At 50.1% G+C, this 21,652-nt stretch overlaps 1 protein-coding gene across 4 annotated transcripts in view; it reads left to right on the top strand.

The window, feature by feature from the left end:
* The window catches only part of Esrrb (estrogen related receptor beta), a 159,190-nt gene that overhangs the window by 108,235 nt on the left and 29,303 nt on the right, over positions 1 to 21,652 (top strand). For 3 of the 4 annotated variants that reach the window (XM_048449266.3, XM_048449268.3, XM_085697351.2), the window contains exons 2-3: positions 2,318 to 2,721; positions 16,902 to 17,018. In XM_048449266.3, the coding sequence (XP_048305223.3) occupies positions 2,318 to 2,721; positions 16,902 to 17,018 (521 nt within the window). The remainder of the gene's footprint in view (positions 1 to 2,317; positions 2,722 to 16,901; positions 17,019 to 21,652) is intronic. The other variant, XM_085697350.2, reaches the window with a different exon arrangement.

Raw genomic sequence — 21,652 nt, 5'->3', positions numbered from 1 at the left:
GGGACCCAGGGGCCCAGTCTGTACAGACTCCATTCCAGGAAGCTAGAGAACAGGAGCCTGTAGTGGCCATTCTCAACCTCTGGGTCGCGACCCGGGAAAACACATTTCTGATGGTGTTAGGAGCCTAGACACCACTCAGTAACAAAATTACAGTTGTGGCATAACAATAAAATAATTTTATGGTTGGGGGTCACTGCAACGTGAGGAAATGCATTAAAGGGTTGCAGCATTAGGAAGACTGAGGACCGCTGCATGGGTCTCTCCTTCAGGACCTGCAGCTCCCTTCCCTTCCCTCCCTCCCTCCCTCCCACTTTCCCTCCCTCTCCTCCTCCCTCCCCCCTCCCCCCCTCCAAATTCAAGCACAGAAGAGTGACAGCCCCAGGAGGCGACCTGTCCTGAATGTGAGTGCACTTCAGTGGGACCTGTGGCAGGTTATATGAACAGCTCTGTAGTCCTGGTGCCCAGCTAAGCCAGGGATTGTTAGTGGGTGTAATGACAAAACCCCTCTTCCCTATGGAGGGACACTTTTCATGGACTTTTCAGAAAAGAGTTGATAAGCAAGTTGCCTTCAAGTGACACTGGAGGTGTGAACCCTCAGGCTCTGAGATCTTCCTTCCTGTCCAGGAGTCTTGCTTTCCCTCCGTTCCAGGTGCACAAGCTGCTTTCCCTTTAGAGAGGCGGGTCTGAGGGTAAGGTCACTTTTGGGAATCACACCTCTAGACAGTTTTGTTTGCTTGAGACAGGGTCTCTGCGTAGTCCTAACTGTCCCAGAACGCTTTAGGTAAACCAGACTGGCCTCAAACGCAGAGATCTTCCTATTTCTGCCTCCAAAGTTGCTGAGATTAAGGGCATGTGCTACCATGCCTGGCACCTCCAAACAGTTTTCAAGGCAATCTGCCTATGCCTCCAGTCTCAGACCCAAACCCTAACTGAACCTGGTGAACAACTAGGTTCCCCTGAACACTCCTTCAGTTCAGTTCCCTGTATGTGAACTTGGCTGGAGAGATGGGGCTTCCAATAAGCAGAAATACTCTACTACCCAACAGCTGTCAGAGATCCCAGAGGATCTGCCATATTGGTGAGACTCCAGAACATTCTGGGAGGTTCCAGGGTAACTTCAGGTGAAAGGAGTATGGGTGATAAGAAGGGTGTTTGCCCAGTTTACGTGAGACAAACACCTCTTCCTTAAGAGTTATCTGGTGGCACGCCCGGCTTAGTGGTGCACACCTTTAATCTCCAGTACTCAGGAGGCAGAAGCAAGCTGATTTCTGTGCATTTGAGTTCAGCCTGATCTACATAGTTCTAGGCCAGCCAGGGCTACATAGAGAGAAGTTACATGGTGGTGCAGGCCTGTAATCCCAGTACATCCTTGAGCTCAGACTGAACTACCTAATGAATTCAAGGCCAGCCTGGGCTACTCTCACAGGCTCCCTCTCAAAAAGAGAGGGAGTAGGAGGCAAAAGAGAGAGCTGTGTAGAATTAATTGGGTTTGCTTGATTCTCGCATGCAGTCTAATGGAGGTTGTCTTTGGGGTACTGGGGTGGGGGGCTTTGTGCAAACTGGATTATCCATGGGTAAGAAGGGAAAATAGAAACTGGGCTGTGGTGGTGCATGCTTTAAGGCTGGTGAGTCTCTGAGTTCAAGTCCAGCCTGCTCTGCAGTGAGTTCTAGAACAGCCTAGATTTCTAGATTTCTAGAGAAATCCTGTCTCAAAAAAACCAAACCAAAAAAGAAAGGGGGAGGGTAAAGAAAGGGTCAAGAAATCACACTTCAGATAGGACCCGGGCCACAGATAAAAATCAACAACAGTCAATCTGATTGGTGCCTTTGCTCACACTCCCCTCTTTGCTCCAGTTAGAAGACTTGGCAATCTCGGTAAGGGTGAGGAATTGAGGGAAGTCCCAAGCAGGGACTTCACAGCTCATTGGTTGGAAGGAGCGGAAGGGTTAAGAGGGCCTTTTACTGTGCGTGCCTGAGGTGAGGCTCAGGGCTTGGGACAGCTATGTCGACAGCTTCCACTGATTGTCGGTCAAGGTAAGAAGGTTGGCCAAATATTTAGGAAGGCTAGTTAGCATCTTATCGCCCTTAGGCCAGCCATTTGCACAGCACAGAGTGTCCCATTTGCTGCTTGCGAATTCAAAGTTTTTTAGCACTCCGAAGTCTCAGAAACTTGTTCTGGGCGGCTGTTACTGGCCTGACCACCACGGCAACTCAACGCCTTAGCTGCAGACACGCCCACGTGGCCCGCCCACTAGGCCGGAGCCCCAGCTACACTTTCACCTTGCTGGAGACTGACTCCCGCGTTTTGTGTCCTCAGGCTGCTGAATCGAATGTCTTCCGAAGATCGGCACCTGGGCTCCAGCTGCGGCTCCTTCATCAAGACGGAGCCATCCAGCCCATCGTCAGGCATTGATGCCCTCAGCCACCACAGTCCCAGTGGCTCCTCGGACGCCAGTGGTGGCTTTGGCATGGCCCTGGGCACCCACACCAACGGTCTGGACTCGCCGCCTATGTTCGCAGGTGCGGGGCTGGGAGGCACCCCGTGCCGCAAGAGCTACGAGGACTGTGCTAGTGGTATCGTGGACGACATCAAGTGCGAGTATGTGATTAATGCCATTCCCAAGCGTCTGTGCCTCGTGTGCGGGGACATTGCCTCTGGCTACCACTATGGCGTGGCCTCCTGTGAGGCCTGCAAGGCGTTCTTCAAGAGAACCATCCAAGGTGCGTGGTGGGCCGTGCAAGGCCTGGATTCGGGCCGTGGGCGGGGAATAGCATGGTTTATTTTCTTAAATTCAGATCTGGGATCCCAGGGAGCAGAGGCTGTCTGGAGGACTCCTGTTTTGTGTCTCTGTTTCTCACTCGTGGATTCTAGGCAAGGATTCTAACTGTGAGACCACAGGTAATACTGTGCTCCTCGCTGCTGCACCCCTGGAACGTCATAGAAAAATCCATGCCCGTATCTAACAACGGTCACCGTGTATACTGCCAAATGCTTGACTCCTCCCTCCAAAAGCTTATTGTGGGGGGTGTAAATAGGTGTTAGCATCATTTGCTCCACCGGTCCAGACTTAGTGAAATATGAAGAGCCTCTCTGTTTTTATCTTAATTGTAGAAAGGTAGGCCTGTCCGGAACTGGTGGAACTGGGAGGTGGGTGGGGGATCCTGTTGGCCTTAGGCTATTTTTCAATGCATTTGCATATCACATGGGTCACGTGCTGGTAGCCCTGGGGTGGTCACCTCTTTCATCTTGATTGCAGTGTTCACGAGTCCTGTTGCCTCCCTCTGTGTAGGTAAGTGGAGGATAATGGTGGACCTTCCCTCACTGGGCAGCTTCATTTATGGCCCCGAGGGACTGGGAGTGACTCTTAACTGGATTTAGTGTGGACCACTTAGCTTGCTTTCAGGCAGCCAGGCTTCCTACTGAGCACCTCCGCAGCACTTTTCATGCAGGTACCTGGAAGGTGCTGATTCCCATCAGCGCACACCGCCACCATTCAGCTGGAGGAAGGAAACCCAGGGGTGTTGCCTGTGTCTCCCGGTCTGGTTCCTCACCCTGTGTCCTGCCTCAAAGGTGTTCTGTTCCAGTGTTCTTCCTTGACCACTTTGGAAGAAGTTGCCCAGGCTTCCCTAGGATGATTCTGTTTGCTCAACAGATTTTTATTTGTTAATCTCATCAGATAACAATCTGGTAGGCCAATGGAGGGCATTAAATGCTTGCCAGGGCACACATGGAGAAATCAGAGGACAACTTGTTGGAGTAGATTCTCTCCTACCGTGTGGGTCCCTGGGATGGGACTCGATCGTCAGCGTTGGCCTCTGAACTGTCTTGCTGACCCCTAGCTTAGACTTTCAACAATCTCTCTATACACTTTGACCATGAGAATAAGTGTAGTCTGTTTGTTTGTAGAGGAAAAAATATATATATATATACTTTCTTTCAATATATGATATATAATCAGTATATATTGAAAGAAGGTAGTGTAATTATTTTGAGCTAATAAAATTTAGACTATTAAACTATTTTAGGGCCTCTGAGATTGCTCAGTGTGAAGAGCCTGCCACCCAGCCTCATGACCTTTCAGTCCATGTAACTCACATGGTAGCTAACTCCCGACCTCCATGTGGGCACTGTGGTGATCCTGTCTGTACTTGTGCATCCAAGCTAGAGTCACCGTAATTAGCCTGTTGTAGTGATGAATATGCTTTTGGTGTTCTGTGACAGGGCCTTCCTGTGTAGTCCTGGCTTGCCCAGAACTCGAGAGATCCACCTGCCTCTGTTTCTGAAGTGCTGGGAGTACAAGCTCACACTGATGTATCTGGCTTGGAATAATGTTTTAAGCAAACCTTTTTAAAATTTTTTTTAAAATTAAAACGTCCAAAATGTTAAACAAGCAAGTGTTTGTAAGCCCCACCCTCCTGCCTCCCTTATCACCCTGGGAGTCTTCTGGCCTTCCCATTCTGCAGATGTGTATTGACCATCTTGTATGCCAGGCTCCCGAGACAGATGGATGGTTCCAGGCCTGGCTGTTCTGTATTTCCCCTTTTGGTGCTGGGGTGGAACCCAGGACCTGGTGCATACTGGGCAGCTTTATACCCCTCCTCTTGGGTGGAAGGAACCTGAGCTTTGTATGAATTACGTTGTGCGGCAGACACTTCTGTCTCTTGCTTCAGTCAGGGCAGAGAACTTGCAGCTCACTGAACTCTTACGGCTCAATGGATGTTTGCCCCGTATGAGATGTTTACATCCATGTTTGTTACTGAAACCCCGGGTTTTTCTTCCTAAACTGGAAAGTGGCCTTGCAGGCTCCTTGTTTTAGACTTAAGTTTTTTGAAAATGAGATTTGAGGAGATGTCAGCGCTTTTTTTCCCCTTTTCATGGTGACTTTAAATGGAACAGGAATGTTCCAGATCAGATTTTCTAGAAGCCAAGGCTGATGTGTACAGACCCAGAGCCTCTGCCACCCCCTCACCAGGTGGCTAGGAGTGTCTTAGGACAGATCTGCAAACAGTATTAATTACGCACTACCATGAAAAGGATACAGATCTCTTCCTAGAAGTTGGCTGCGTGCTCTGGCCCCTTATCTCCGGGAGAGGTCTGAGCTCATTACCTGGTGGGAGAGTCTTCTCTCCAGAGCCCGGGAAAGGTAGCTGGAGGCCTGAAGTTGGCCGGATGCTCTCTTTATTAACTCCTTGGTTTCCGATCTAACAAAGATCACAATCGCCACAGAGCCCTCGCAGGTTAGCTTGTCCCCTGTCTCTACCCCGCAAGTACTGGGATAACAGGAATTCTCTGCCATAGTTGTTGTTTCTAAATGCAGTCAGACAGCGAAAGAACGAAGTAATCATTTAAGACTCTGCTCTGCGTAAGGTGCAGAGTGAAGACAGGAGAATTAGGGGTATGAATCTGTCTCGAAAATAGCTGAATTTAGTGCTGAGAGCCCGGGCATCTTCAGGGTCTGGGGGCATGACAGTCAGCTCCAGCTCAGAGCGGCTTTTTCCTAACCAGGGAGCTTGGGCCATTCCCCTTCGTGTGTACAGCCGTGGAGGGTGTTTTCAGTAGATAGGTGCAGTGTGGGCTCGGTTTGTTTGTTTTACTTTTGAGACCTGGTAAGCCCAGAGTTTGCTACAGAGTCCGAACTGGCCTCGAATTCACAGATCACCGGCCTCTGCCTCCTGCATGCTGGGATTAAAGCTGCCATTAAATCCCGGTACCAGACAGGAGCCTCCTAAGGGGTTCTTGAATATAATGTAGTTCTGCTGAGCTACACCTCAGCCCCAGGCCATCTTCTCAAAGTCTGATTCTGTGGGCTGAACTGAGTGGTGCAAGCCTTCGAAGAACTGGACCAGCCTGGTCTGCTAGCAAGTTCCTGGTCAGCCTGGGCTACTCCTAATTGGTTTCGTCTGTGGACCGATTCCCAAATAATTTCATAGACTAAGAGCCATAACTGTTCCAATTCTTTCATCCCTTCCTGACAGAAATGTCTGTCTGCTTGATCCCATATGGAAGGAAATTTGCAGAAACCAGGTGTCCTGACAGACATTGAGAGAGAACATCCTCTGGGCTTGGCTGAGTGGGGTGTGTGTTTGTGTGTTTGTGTGTGCTGCCAATAATCCTGCCTTCAACTTTTGTAAATCACGGAAGCCTGGGACCCAGACAAACCTAGCATTTACTCGTTGTCTCTGGCTGCTCCTACCAAGTGATTGAGCAGGGGCAGCGAGGCATTGGGTCACAAAGTCCTGGACTTACTACCCACCGCTCACAGAGCAAGGCACAATCCGCCTCCCAGCTTCTGCAGTTTAAAGTCAACTCCAGTGGTGTCAGCGGAATGTCTCCACCGCCTCTGACAGTGAAGATTGTCTGCAGAGCTGGGGGCTGTGGCTGCACCGCTCGGAATAGATGAGCTCGGAGATAGACAGAGGCCCCTTACTGACGGACCTGGAGGCTCCCGGCAAAGGGAAGACGGCTGTCTGATTGAATTTATTAGCATATCTAAAGGACGGCTTGTGACTGTCCGGGAGGATTAGCCAGGCCCAGGAGCCAAGAGACAGGCCAAGGTGCCTACCTGCCCAGGAAAGGGGAAGCTGAGGCAGGGACAGAGGGACAGCGTGGTGTGATTAGAACATTCAGCCAGTCTGATTAATGTCTTTCTGATTATGACCTCGTCCCTCTCAGTCAAGTTGTGACCTTGCTCGTTAGGAAGACAGATCAGTTTCTTAGGTTTTAATCTTCCTTTCTGCATTGATATCGCTGGGACTTCAGGCATTGAACTTGGGCAAAGGGAGTCTGCCCCTCATGGACAGCCCCTCTCTGTGGCTAGCGACATCTGACTTTTAGGGGTCTTCGGGTGGAGTGTCAGTTTCCGGTCTATGATACTGCTCCCACACTAATCAAAGCCATACAGATGAGGTTTCCTGAGGAGAAACGCCAGGTGTTGGCCATGGACCTTGACCGCTCTTCATAGTGACTTTCCACTGGGTGGGGATCCTTCCAATGAGAACGTCCAGCCCTCAAGCAAAAATCACCTCAACCCTCAACCCTAGTCCTGTTTCTCTCTTCCTCTCAGTTTGTTCTGTTGTTCTTAATGTGTTCTAGGGGTGCACTTCCTGAGTCTTCAACCCCTGACAGCCCTTCTGATATCACAGACTCTGTTTGATTGTAGTCTTCAGACAATGCCATTAATTTCTAGTTAAATCTTAAATGACTGATAGCCAGGTGTGTTGGCACGTATTCCTGTAATCCCAGGACAAAGGAGGCAGAGGCAAACAGATTTCTGTGAGTTCAAGGCCAGCCTGGTCTACAGAGGAAGTTCCAAGACAGCCTGGTCTATAGGGAGTTGGAGGACTGTGAAAGAATTTAAAAAAATAAAATAAAATAAAGGTGGAGGGGATGACATATCATGCCTAATATGAGACCTTACTTGAGTATTAAGCAACTCCTTTTTCTAAAGGACTAAAGGTGGCCTTACATTTGAGCTTGTGACTTGGTCATTAAGTTCTTCAGTAAATTTGTGTTGAGTGCCAGTCACTATACTGGGAACTGGGGACCAAAAACCATGGCCCCAATTCTAGCATCTTGCCTATGACAAAGTCAGGGAACAAGTTGAAGAAGTGAAACCAGTGATAATAGGAACTCTAATGGAGACGGAGGGCAAGGGAGGCTCAGGGAAGGCTATGTGAAGAAGTGGCTTTCAAGGTAAGTTGAGGCCCAGTTGAAAGCTCCGAGGACCAACAGACCGTGGAGAGGAAGCATCAGGTGTTTTGTTTGTTTTTGTTTTTTTGTTGTTTTTTTTTTTTTCCCCTGGAGGCAGAGTTTTTCTGTGTACCCTGGCTGTCCTGGAGCTCTGTAGACCAGGCTGACCTCGATCTCACAGAGATCTGTCTGCCTCTGCCTCCCTGAGTGCACCTCCCGGCAGCATCAAGTGCTTTAGGGACAAAACTGGCTTTCTGAGCCAGTGAAAGCTGTGGTACCAAGCATAGTCTCAGCTGCTCCAGAGGCTGAAGCTGTGTAGACCAGATCTTCCTGCCTCTGCCTTCCAAGTGTTGGGATCAAAGGTGTTCCCTCTCACCTCTGCACTTTTTTCCTTTTTCTCTTTCTTCCTTCCTTCCTTCCTTCCTTCCTTCCTTCCTTCCTTCCTTCCTTCCTTCCTTCCTTCCTTCCTTCCTTCCTATAAGGAGCGGTAGTTAGGGCACTGGTGGTAGAACAAACACTTCACATGTGTGAAGTCTGGGTTCAATCCAGCACAGAAAAGAAGGGCGGTGTGGAGTCCCACCTTGCCTGCCCAGAAGAGGTGATCCGTATAGCAGGAGTGTGAGACACCCTGCCAGCACCCCCCTGGATGTGTGACTTGTGACAGGGAGCAAGTGAGGAGCCCTGGCATGGAGTTCCTGCTCCCCAGAGGCCCTGCTGCAGGCTCCCGGAAAAAGTCCTCAGGGAGCAGGGCAGAGGCATGACAGATGGGGTGTCTTGTCTGGGACCACCTCCAGGCCTTTTGTCTTGGAGAATGAGGCTCCTTGGTGAATCCTGGGGGACCCAGCTCTGGTATGGGGACAAAGCCCAGGAGGAGGAAGGAGTCAGGAGCTTCCTGCAGGCCAGTGACAAGCCAGCTGGCTGACCTTGGACAGGGACTTGAATCCCCTGGCCTTGATTTCCCTGTCAGCAGAGGCTGTGGAAGTGGGAGCCGCTGGAGGATGGGAGGAACAGCTCATGAATCCTGTCACAGACGGGTGGGTGAAGTGGGAATATGGTTGGCCTGACTCAGTGAGAGTCCAAGGAGGCGTTTAAACTGATTCACACCTGGGCAGTTTCCTGGTGTACCCATCCTTTTGAACTCGTGACTCTTTTCTGAGCTGCTTAGTAAACTGTAGGTAATAATAGTTCCTTCTTCTCGAGTGTTGCTGCAGAAACTGAGCCGCGCACACAATGTGTGTAACTTCGTGCCTGGTGTATAATCGCCTCGGAATAAACAGTTAATTGTCCTGTTATTTATGGATGTTTGACCAAAAGAAGCTATTGACGATTTCTGGGCCGGATAGTAAGTCTCCTCTTAGCAAAAGAATTCTGGCAGTGATAGGAAGGGAGGATCTGGAAGCCAAGGGTATGGGGGGGGGGGAAGGGGGGGACGGACTTCTGTAATGGGAACCATCCTGTAAGATCTAGTCTGGAACGGAGGAGCATGGTGGAGGGTTAGGAGCCCAGTCACAATTGAGAGTGCTGGAGATAGGTGCAAGGGCGTGGGAGAAACTTGGAAGGTGAAGCAGGGTGGGGAAGAGAAATTCGTGAAATAGATGAAATCTTGGACGTGCTGAATCTGGTTAGTTCAGAGACACCCGGAGTCCAGGATCTGGCTCTGGGTTTTAGGTAAAGTGAGATCTAGGGTTGTGTTTCTCCAGGTGTGTGCCCTGGCCTACCTGGTTTCCTTAGAAGTGCAAATTCAGGGGCCTGCCCCTGGATTGAACAGCACGTGAGAGACTCCTGACTGACAGCTGGTTCAGCTATCTGGTTCGCCACACCCAGCCCTCTTCCCCCAGCTTCAGGCCTCTATTGATGGTAGCAGGGTTGGGAGAAGCACATTTTCCCTAGTTGTAACCGTGGCGCATCCGCCTTACCAGCGCGGTGCTGGCACGATGTGGTTGTCACCAGCTCATGCGCACACATCAAAACTTCTAGAGCCAGGGTCAGTGGCTCAGGAGGAAGGTTGCAATGGCAGTGATTTCTCATGTAAAGAAACAGATTGTGTTAGCTCCCAGGTTAGGAAGGAGACAGTCCTGCGAAATGACGAATTTAGCAAACAACAAACAAAAAACAAAACAAAACAAAAAACCCATTTTGGAATCTCTTAGTCAGTCTTCTTCATATATATACTCATATATATATTCACACGTACATATGAAATAATATACATATTTCACATATATACAATGTATATATACACACACACAGTACATACCTCAGAATTCCATGTGATCAAGCCTATATCTAACTAAAAGTGGTTTTAACTAGAAATGTGAAAATGCTCCTTATACTTTAATGCGTTTATTTTTTTTAAGACAGGGTCCCTCTACATAATCCTGGCTGTCCTGGAACTTGTTCTGTAAACCAGATCGGCTTCACACTCACCAAGATCCACCTGTCTCTGCCTCCAGAGTGCTGGGATTAAAGGAGTGCTCCCCCACACTGTCTCAAATAGCAGTTTAATTGGAGGTGTTCTCTTCTCTCTTGGTGGCACATTAAAAGTACATTTTATTATCTTAGAAATGATGAAGTGTGCCTGCCAGGTAGAAGTGAACGACAGTCTCTGCAGAGAAAAGGGAGATGAAATGTAGTCCTCCATCTTAGCTACGCTGGTGGTGATAGGTGTGTGGTCCCCCAGGAAGAGCCCAGAGGAGGACCAGGAGGACACTGTTGTCCTTTGGGAATTCAAGCTTTCAGTTCATCTACGTTCAGCCTTAACTAACAGATACTTTGGTGCCAGGTATGGTGACTCAATACTTGTGAGTCTGGTACTTGGGAGACAGAGACAGGAGGGTAGCGTTGACTTACTGGCCACACACACACACCCAGCATTTTCTGGGTTACTGATGTTAATGACTTCACAGCTGTATTTACTGGCTTAGCAATCTTGAAATTTTTTTTTTTTTTTTGAGATAGATTCTCTTGTAGTCTGGGCTGGTCCTGAATTCCTGCCTCCTTTCTCAGCCCTGGAATTATAGGTATGTACCATTACACCCGGTGTTATTATTATTATTATTAGTCTGTCCCTGCCCTATGTCCATCTCTTCATTCCCTCCAGTGTAGAAATTTTTGGTTACGATCGGTTTTTCTGTTGTTTTCTTTCTTGTTTGGCCCTCCTCTTTGTTTCTGGGTTAAATTTTCTGTTCTCTGGGCTCTTCCACTTTTTGTGCTTTGTTCCGTTTGGAATTGGAGCACGGGCTGCATGAGCGTGTTGGGGAGGGAGTGCTTCTGATGCCCTGTGTGTGTGGACAGGACTTTTCCCTCACCCTTCGACTCTGTTAGGTTCACACCTCGAATTACATGGGATTCTAGTTGACAGCCATCCCCTCCCGCTCCTGGAAGCATGTTCCAGGAACTTGTGGTGTGCATGGAAGATTTATCTGATTTTTGGGGCTCACCACATAGCTAGCCTGTGCTGGCCGGGAACTCCTTCCCATCCTCCTGCGGGCGACTTCCCAAGAGCTCAACGGACAACCTGCGTTGTGGATTTTGTTTGGGATCTTTTTGTTTTGAGATAATTACAGATCACATGGAGCTGTAAGCAGAGATAACCGTGAGATTGGGTACATTCTTCACCCAGCCTCAGCTATGTGGATTCTTGTGTAATCTGGAAATTGGCACAGATGGAGCTTCCAGGTTGCAGTCTCACTGGTGTGGGGGCCTGAGTGTGGCGGAGCAGGGATGAGGATGTGGGGGGTATCCTCGGAGTTGACTCCCGGAGGGGGGCATGGTCCCACTGTCCATTCATCTTGTAGGCCTCATCTGACTGGGCCTCTGGGCCTGTGTTCAAGACACCATTCGCTTACATTCTCCAGATAATGTTCTCTGTCAGCTTCCTCTTGTGCAGACCTTGGTGAGATTCTTGGTGGCCAGGTGGCTGCAGAGCAGGTTTGAATCAGCTGTTCCAGAAAAGTCTATTTTTAGCCCATGTCTTTACCTATCTCTTGTGTTATCTTGAATCTTCTGTGCCTGAAGCCTTCCTGAGGGTCCTCTGGACCAACGTGTCTTCCCCCTCTAGCTCCTGTTTTGGAAGGGGCCGTGGGAACAGACTGTGTAAGAATCCAGGCGCTTCCTCAGTCTTTGACCTAAGTGGCAGGTTGGAAACTCATTCTCTTTGACCTGCAAGGACTATAGAGGAGCACGGAGCGTGCGGGTGGGTTCAGTTTGAGGACGCTGAGAAGCCCAAAGGCTCTCCATGTGGAAGCTGCAGCAGCAGGCGGGCCCAGGAAAGACCATTTTCCAGTACAGGGGACTGCCTGTTAGGTGATGGAGTTATGTGGGCGTAGTGGGATGGAATCGTAGCAGTGGAAGAGGGAGGGTAGGGCTTGGGGACACTGGACCACACACAGTGAAAGGGAATGTCTCTGTCCTCCAGCACTGAGATTAATGAGAGCCCAGTCCTTCAGGGCAGCTGCTCACCACGGCCTTTGAGGTCAGCTGGGGCCTTGGAATTGTTTGAGCTTAACAGCTCCTGTGCCTGAGCCTGGATGGGGCTGCCGGCTTGCCTGCAGCTGCGGAGACAGCTGGTGTGGCTTCCCCCTGGGATTCCCTTCTCCGAGTGGCCTAGGATCAAAGAGACTACCTCTTCGCCTCAGGGTCACAGTGAATTCCAGCTCAGCTCCGGATGGGATGTGCCTTCCTGTCCCTCAGACACAGACAGGAGCTGGGGGCCAGCCATCCGCAGATTAGAGTGCTCCCAAGTGTCCTTGGGTGGACAGCCTTCAATGTGACACCAACAGGCTAGCTGGTGTCCTCCACGTCTGCTCCAGCAGATCTGCCTGGGTGTAGCACGGTCTGTGTTCCATTCAGTTCTGGTGTGCTGAATTTATCCAACTTTGAGATGGAAGCTACACCCGTTTCATAGATGGGGAAACTGAGGCTCAGTTAGGTGGCTCAACTTGCCAGAAGTGGCTTCTGCCTGTGTCTAACGTGGACAAACTTCCAGGTTGGGACCTCAGTTTGCGCTAGCTGTTGTCTAATGTGCTGTCCGCTAACTTGGCCACACCTGAGTTGATGCTGCGTATGCGCGCGCGTGTGCGCATGCGTGTGCGCATGAGCAGTGCACCACTGATGCCCCCTCTGTGCTGAGATCTCCTGGACTCCCCTTGAGACCACAGGAACAAGGATGAATTAATCTCATCGCTTTATCAAGGAGGCACTTACAGAAATTACAAGGCAAGGCCACCAACTTGGTTTTGTTGGCAGCCGGCCGCCAGGCCCATAAAACAAATTGAAACGAACAAAATAAATAAGTGAAATTAGAAATCCACACAGGCACTTGTGTGTGTTTGCGTGCATGCGCGCACACACCCCTGAAAGGTCAGGAACGTTGCCCCACACTCGCTGTTAGCACTCTTGCCATAGGAGACACTCCTGTCCTGTCATCTTAGGAAGATAGCAGGACCAAACCCACACCTTCATTCTGGGCAGTAACTTGTGGCTCACCCCCACTCAAGGGGTGGCTGGCCTCAGTGCAGCTGAGAGCAGCTCCCGTGAGCAGGCCACCTGGGTTCTATTCCCAGGCTGCTTCTGCTGCTAGAGTTGTGCTCTCCCTTCTCTTTCATAAAAACTTTAAAACAAACAAACTCTCACTGTATAGTCCTATCCCATTCTGAACTTTGTGATCTTCCTGAAGTGATGGGACATCTGTAAGATGGGGAGAAATTGGCCAACTTAAAGACTTAATAGACGTTGCGCAGGGCTGCAGCTGCCTCACCGAATGCTCGTTATTTAGTGGTTAGTGTGCTTTGGGAACCTACTGTGTGTGAGTCAGGTCTTTGGACTGTCAAGAGGAACTGGCTTGCATGGAGGAAGCAAACAGGACATGGATGGTGGGGCAGCATGGGGTGGTTGGCAGAGAGGAGCAATACCTCCCCAGTGGGATCTGGATACCTTCCCAGCAGGATCTGGATTGGTGGGCTGTAGACCTGGGGCAGAGAGCCCTTGGTGGACTTGCTTCTGTTTGCCGGTCGAAACTGGTTGCTATGCACGGTGCTGAGGAGTGAGAGGGGCTCAGGCTGTGTGTGAAGATGGTTGGGTCGGGTGGGGGACAGGCTGCAGAGCCTGGAAGATAACACACAGAGAACAGGTACATTAGCTGAGCTTGTGTTTTCCTCTTGCTTATCTTTGACATTACCTTGTTTAGCAGGTGTAGTGACTCCACATCTGTAATTCAAGACTGAGAAAGCCAAGGTAGGAGAATCCCTGAGTTTGGAGCCAGACGGGGCTACAGAGTGAGATCCTGTCTGAAAAATTAAAAATCACTAGAAAACCCAAAACCACGTTTATATGACCATTGTAAGTTACTGCCACACCCCAGTTGACGTCCCGTGAAGTTACACAAATAGTTCTCTCCGAAATAACATTGGAGGGGCTGGCGAGAAGGCTCAGCGGGGAAAGATGCTTGCCGCTAAGCCTGATGACCTGAGTTTGAGCCTTAGGACCCACACATTGGAAGAGGGAACCGACTCCCAAGAAGCTGTCTCTGGTCTTCAAACATAGACTGTGGGCACTCAGGATCCACACATGCACAGTGCACACTCACATGCACAAATAAATATATAATATAAACACACAAAGAAGAAAGAATAGCATTGATTAGAAGCAGCAAGGGGTGTAATGAGCAGAGAAATGTAAGAAAATTGTCCTGTTGTCACAGGTTTCTTTGAGGTCACTTGGTTTGAGCTCTGGGGAATGCAGCAGTCTGGTAACTTGGGGCCAGAAGTGACCCTGCTTCAGAGCCCTTTATCGCTGATGGCCCACACTTCATGCTTTGCTCTAGGAGACCTGATAGTGCCTCCATATCCCACACCAGGAGGCTGTGGCATGGGATGCCCGGGAACACTTACCTCCCCTCCTGGCTACCAGGCCTCCTCAGCTGCTGGCTTAGTAACAAAAGCTTGTCTTTGTGGGTGAGGCACTATTCTGTTTTCTTCAGGCTCCTTGTGAGGTACAGGGGAATGGGTATAGGGGCTCTGGGCCCGAGGTAGCTCATTTTGGCTTCCCATTTCTTGGTCTGTAAATTGGGCACTGGTAGGCCAGCTCAGAGATGGTAGGGGTCAAGAGAACTGATCCAGAGGTGGCATATAGAAGTAGGTTTACAGTTGGAGTCCTGGCTATTATTACTGTTAGTGGATAGTAGCAGGGGCAAGGAAGGGCCCATCTCCTTTCTCCTTGGCCCCCTGGGATGGGATGCACATCTGATGTCTTCTGTTGCAGATCTGATATCTTCTGTTGCTTTTTTTCTGGTACCAGGCTTGTAGGCACAGAGCCCGCATTGGTTAAATAGGTGTTGAAAAGACAGGGGATTTAGGGTAGACACTGTCCTTGTTTCAAAAAGCTGGACACTATCCCATGTTTTCGCAATAAAGATGGCTTTATAAAATAAGCACCTCATATGACGAAGTGGTTTACTGTTTGGTTTTAATAGTTTGAGAGTAGCCCACATGGCCCTCAAACTGTTGAGCGTCTCGCTCCAGCATCTCCAGTGCTGGGACCAATTGAATGGGTTGCCAGCATCTCCAGTGCTGGGACCAATTTTATGGGTTGCCATACTTAGGCAATAGTTTTTTATTTTTGCTCACTGTTGTGTGTGTGTGTGTGTGTGTTTTGAGACAGGCTATATTTCTGTGGCCCAGGCTGCCCTCAAATTCCTGTTCTGTGGCCAAAGATGACCTTGAACTTCTAATTCTCCTGCCTGTACCTCCAGGTGCTAGGATCCCGGGTGTGCCCCCACCAGACCTGGTTTACATGCTGTTGGGTGTAGCTCTCAGAACTTCTGCACACCGAGCAAGCACTTCCATCACCTGAGCATCCCAGCCCCATTTCATTTCTGAGCTGTGTAGTCCAGGCTGGCCTTGAACTTGTAGACGAGAATGATGCTAACCCCTGATCTTCCTGTCTGCAGCTCACCTCCCAGGTGCTAAGATCGCAGAGCCAGCGAGACAGCTCAGTGGGTCAAGGCAGTTGCTGGCAAGCCTGATGACCTAGGTTCAGTCCCATGAACCTCATGGTGGGTGGAGAAAACTGACTCCTGCCTGGAAAGTTGTCCTCTATGCACTGTGTCCATACACGCTGGCAGTCAACTTTCCTCACCTTCACTAGTATACACACACACACACACACACACACACACACACATAAATAAATAAATAAAAAACCAAATGCAGTCATAAGAAAACAGGAATGCGTACTGTCAGGCCTAACCTAGGCTACAACTTGCTTCTTTTTTTTTTTTTTAATTTAAATCTGTCTGCCTATCTACTACTTTCTGTCCATCTATTTTAAGGAATGGTCTCACTGTGAAGCCCTGGCTATCCTGGAATTCACTATGTGCAACAGGCTGGCCTCAAACTCACAGAGATCCTCCTGCCTCTGTAGGGATTAAAAGCATGCACCACCACACCCAGCATAGGCTACAGGTTTGTTTTGTTTTATGGTTTTTTTTTTTGAGACAGGGTTTCTCTGAGTAGCCCTGGCTGTCCTGGAATTCACTCTGTAGACCAGGCCGGTCTCGAACTCACAGAGATTGGCCTGCCTCTGCCTCCTGAGTGCTGGGATTAAAGGTGTGTATCACAACCTCCCGGCCAGGCTACAAGTTTTTAAAGTGACTTTTGACATAAGGTTTTGTTCGACCCTTCTCTTAAGAGCTAACAACCCACCTGTTTTGCAGATGAGGAAACTAAGGTTAAGTGACAACAAGGAGATTTCCTCAAAGTCGGGAGCTTGGTGGCCTGGCCCCCAGGGGGAGCAGAGTCCTGTCCCTGCCACTGTTTTCCTGGGCTTTTCCTAGTGACAGGTGCAGGCTGGAGGCTGGAGGAGCTGGGACCGTCTGTGTCGATGATGAGCTCAGCTCTGTGGCTGTGCTCCTGGCATCAAATGCTGACTCAGCACATCTGATGTCATTCTCCTACCCCACCCCCCATCCTGTGACTGTCACAGAACCCAGAACCGTGAGTGACCGGCTCAGCTCACAGGCTGAAATTGGTATGGGAGAGAGTTTGACACATTCCGGAGAGCCACTTAAGAGTCTTTGCTTCGAGTAGTACTTCCCTGTGCAACCCTGGGTAGGGGCAAGTCGGCTCGGGCCAGTTAGTCCCCAGACAGTCAGCCTAATGGGTGGGGGTCCGGGATGGACAGCAGGCGCCTGGCAACCCTCTCTCTGTTGCAGGAAACATCGAGTACAGCTGTCCGGCCACCAACGAGTGTGAGATCACCAAACGGCGGCGCAAGTCCTGCCAGGCCTGCCGCTTCATGAAATGCCTCAAAGTGGGGATGCTGAAGGAAGGTGAGACCGACTGCCAGGGTGAGGGCTCCGCTTGGATTGTCGTGGTGGGGAGTGTCAGGCCTGTGGAAGGATATGTGCAGGCCTAGAGCCTTCCCAAGGGCCGTGTGTGTGTGTGATGAGGGGCTATAGGCTGCCTTGGATCATGGCTGCCATGCTGTAGTAGCCTGCTGGACATCTCTGCTTGGAAAGATGTGGGCTAGTAATATGGAAGTCAGGAGGTCCCAAGGATCCTTTTGGGGACTCCAGGCCCTATTTGGAGCCTCAGCTGTTAGCTTGTTACCCTGGGAAGTCCTCATTTGGACTACGAGTCCCCCTCCCCATCTTGGCAGGTGGATTTAGAACTTCTGGAGCTCCCTCAGGTTTGGGAGTGGGTACTGAACACTGCTTGCTGGTAAGAAGTGGCCCTTGGCTTCTAGTGGAGTTCAGGACATGTCTCTTGACTGGCGAAGTGTTTTCCACTCCTATTTCTCTCCCATCTTCGCTTCTGGTTCTCCTTTCTGTTGTTTTTTTTCTTTGGAGTAGTTTGGTGTATTGGGTTTCTCTTCGGTGGCAATAGTCAGAAGTCACAAGTAACAACTGAGCTATGTTTAGTTCTATCAGAAGGTGTGTGGTTTTTTAATTTGTTGGCCATTTAGCTTTTAATTTTTAATTTTTATATGTTTTTGTTTTATGAGTATGTGTGAGTTCCTGCATGTATATATTTCCATACAGGTGCCTTTGGCTGTCAGAAAAGGACTTCTGATCCCTATAAGTGGCTATATAGGTGCTGGAAACGGAACCCTGGTCTTAGATTGAGTTAACTGAAGCATGGTGATGTCAATGTTGTGGCATCTTGTGTGTCTTTTTTACTTGAGAAGTGGTTCCTTGGTAGTGTGAGATGGAGCCCATTGTGTGGAAGGCACCATCTCTTGTGGATCTGCCCAGTTTGAATCCTGTTCAGTACCATTTTGGGAATGGGGTACGAGTGCACGTGTGTTATAGTTGCACGTACACATACCATTGTGTTTGCCCGTGTGATTCCCTTAGTGCACATTCTTACAGATCAGCTTTGGAAACTTCATTCTTCCAAGCATGGGAGGACATAGGAAGAGTTTATGGGAATGAGGAGCAGCATGGGCAAAGAAGAGGACAAAGACTGCTTGGGTGCAGTCTTCCCTGGGAAGGGCAAGGTGGGGTTGCTGGTCTCCTGAACCTAGCTCAGCCTTCAGCAGGCCTGGGAGGGCCCCCCCCCCCCCCCCCCGCCTGCTGCTGTAGAAATGTCTGCCTCCGAGCTATTTGCCTGTGAGAGCTTGGATGGAGCTCCAGGGGTTAGGGAGAATTCTGGTCATTCCTCTCCTCACCTGGGCTCAGTTAGCATCTGCACCTGTGAAGCTGCTCTCAGGGCAGCTTCCAGTCACCTCTTGGGTCTGCAGGGCACCAGGTTTTAAAAGTCCTGTCTTAGGTACAGGTCTGCTGCTGTGATGAGACTGTGACCAAAAGCATCGTGGGGAAGAAAGAAAGGGTTGTTTTGGCTTACACTTCCACATCACTGGGACAGGAACTCAAACAGGGCAGGAACCTGGAGACAGGAGCTGAGCTGAGGCCGAGGAGGACTGACTTGCTCTTCATAGCCTGCTCCAGCCTGCTTTAGGGATCAGCAGCACAGGGCTGGCACTGCCTACGAGGGACTGAGGCCTCCCTTATCAATAACTAATTAAGAAGATGCTCTACAGGCTTGCCTGCAGCCCGATTTATGGAGGCATTTTCTTAATGTTGGCTCCCTCCTCTCTAATCACTTTAACTTGTATCAGGTTGACAGAAAACTGTCCGGCACAAATCCCTTCTTCTTCTGTTATTTCTCAGCCCTTTGGGGACATGCCAGCAGCTGTTTAGGGGCTCTATAGAGGACACAGCCTCTTTCTAGTTTGAAATGGGCTGTGTTGGGCCTGCTGTATGTAAAATCGTATTCCATTCTGTACAGTTTTGGTCTCGGTGTGTATAGGTATGACCAAGATAGAGGTTAGATTCGGTCCCCTGCCTCTCCCACCAGGCTCGTTCTGTCAGGCTTCCTGGTTCTCAGATGAGATGAGGAAGCCCACAGAGGTCGGCTTGCTTGGTCTCCTTGGTTCTCAGTGCTGGGAACCTGAGGTTGTCTAGGCCTTGAGGAGGCTTCTTCCTCCTAAGCCCCAGAGATGGAGCTGTCACTTTGTCCTGGAGGTTGAGAAAAACACCAGGCCAGGCACTGTAGATACTCCCTGCCTGGAGTGTGCCTTCTTGCCTGCTTTCCCACACCTCAGAGAATCATAACAAAAAGGCAACCTCTTTCCTTAGTGGTGATAAATGGGGTCTGCAGGGGCTGGAGTGAGGTGACTGCTCACCTTCAGCCACCCTGGAGCTTGAGAGAATCAGGGTCCAGATCTGGATCGTCCTGTCCCATAGTCCCCAGCCTCCCATGACAGGATTGTCTTTAAGGGTTATCCAGTGCTGGGAAAGAGGGGGGTCTCTTTCTGGTGGTCCCCATTAAGGGTCTCACCCACGACAGGAGAGGTGTGACTAAGCACACTGAAGGTCAGTAGTGGGAGACCCCCGCAGGTTCCTGAAAGAGAAGCCGGTAGATGATACAGGTCTCCAATGGCGGGAGTAGGGTGTCGCAAGGATACCTGCCGTCCAAGTGGGAGGACCTGCAGGGTGATCCCCAGAGTGGCTCTCCCCATGGCTGCCAGATGTACTGAGTCTGATGCAGCCATTAGGGAGACTTGCCTGAAGGAGGAAGGGACAGTCGCCAGGATACTCCTCTGCTGGCAGTCCTGTGTCCGAAAGGGAAGAGCTGACAGGAAACCTCCCGAGTGTGGGTGAAACTGAGCTTCTGGCTTACTGTGTGTCCGTCCATATAGAGCTCTGTGGTACCTGGCATCAGAAATTCCGTGGGGAGCGGCCTCCAGGGAGGAGCAGGCCTCCTAGAGGAGTCTGGGTCCCTGCCAGGTAGAGCTCTTGGCAGCCGTCCTGGCTCCTGCTTTTGTTTGGGTGTCCTTCTTTGCTGTATGTGCAAGACCTGGTCCCTCGGGCCAGCATCTCACCCCCCTTCTCAGCCTCTGACTTCATTCTAGAAACAAACTTCACACTTCCCCTCTGCCGCTTCCTGCCTCAGGGTCTCACAGTCAGCTGGGCAGCAGGGGTTCCTGCGTCTCACAGAAGAGTAGGGGGTGTAAGCACTGCTCTCATCCCCGCCCTCTTCTACCCAGCCGCTCAAGATGTCTCCAGTCACTTTTTCTTAGTAAAATAGTCCATGCTGCTGAGCTATGAATTAGGGGCTGCAGCCATTACTAGGGATGAAGTCAGATGTGTGGTGTTCTCTGGCTCACGATCAAAGCCTGTCAGTTGCCTCAAGTGGTTGGAGGCTGATCCTGTTTCCCACATGGCTTCCTTTGGACCTTCCCTGTCTCTCCTGGGATGACTGGAGCAATCCGTGACAGAAGGCTGTGTCCCAGCATCTCCATGCAGATGCATTGTATGGCAGACAGTTCATATTTTTAGGGAAAGTCATCCTTTTCCTATGTGCAGAATTGAAGGCAAAATCTGATGTGGGTTCAGAGCTGGCGACTGGCATCTCTTTGTGGTTCTCGTACTTAACGGTTCCTGGACCTCATTTCTTCATCTCCTTTGAGACCTGTTCATCATCAGCTAAAGGTGAGGATCTAGTGGGACAGCCGTGACATTGCCTTGGTGTGTCAGCCCTCTGGCAACATTCAGTTCGTGTTAGACTCACCTGGGTTCACACTGGTCTTTTCTACAGCCGTCTACTAAGTTGAGTGAGGCAGGCTAGACCCATTGATCTCCTTCCTGGATTTGTTGGTGGGACTCTAAGGGGGTGGCATTAGGCTGGTCCTCTTTGAGTTCTGGAACACTCAGAGTTCAGAATGGAACATCCCAGGTGTGGACAGATTCAGTCTCCAGACCAGAAAATCCACTTGCTGCGTCTGTTCGTCTCTGAGTCTTCAGTTCGGCTCTGGGTCTTGACTACATCTTCCTTGCTAGCTTGTTTCTACCCACTTCACCTTCTCCTCCCCTGACTCACCCTCTCTCCAGCCAACTCCTGCCGTCCCCTCCCTGCTCAGCCCTCCCTGTCCCTTCCCGAGGGTTTTCTGAAAGCTATTTGATTTCAGTGAGAGCTGGGCTGACGGCCATACAGTATGCTTTCTCTCTCTTCGTGCTTGTTGGAGAAACAGAGAGCTTCTCCAGGGGTTCCGGGTAATTGGGTTAGCGGCCAGCTCATGTCAGGAAATTAAAAGGAGGCCCTGATCAGGTTCCGGCTGTATGGGATGGATCTAATGGTTTTGTATTTATAGAAGGCTCTGCCTCTAGTCCATGCCAGAAATACCTCTTCTCTGGTCTTGTGAATGAAGGAAGAGAAATTCTTTTGCTTTTCCAAAATACATTAATGTTTTGAAACAAACCAACTCTCCAACGTGTCGGAGGACAGCATTGAGCTACTTCCTGGCCTATACACACGGGCACCGCACCCTCCTGCCTTGATAGCTCACAAGATCTCCCCAAAGCCTCCTAAACACTCAGGTGCAGTGACCTCTGAAAGGACAAGTGTTAACTGAATACAGACAGTTGCTTTTGGCTGTGTTGAATTTTTATTACAGCTCACT

Source organism: Myodes glareolus, chromosome 11 (genome assembly GCF_982192425.1).
Source record: "Myodes glareolus chromosome 11, mMyoGla1.1, whole genome shotgun sequence".
Classification (NCBI taxonomy): domain Eukaryota; kingdom Metazoa; phylum Chordata; class Mammalia; order Rodentia; family Cricetidae; genus Myodes; species Myodes glareolus.
Note: the sequence above shows the minus strand (reverse complement) of the source record. Positions and strands in the feature narration are given on the sequence as shown.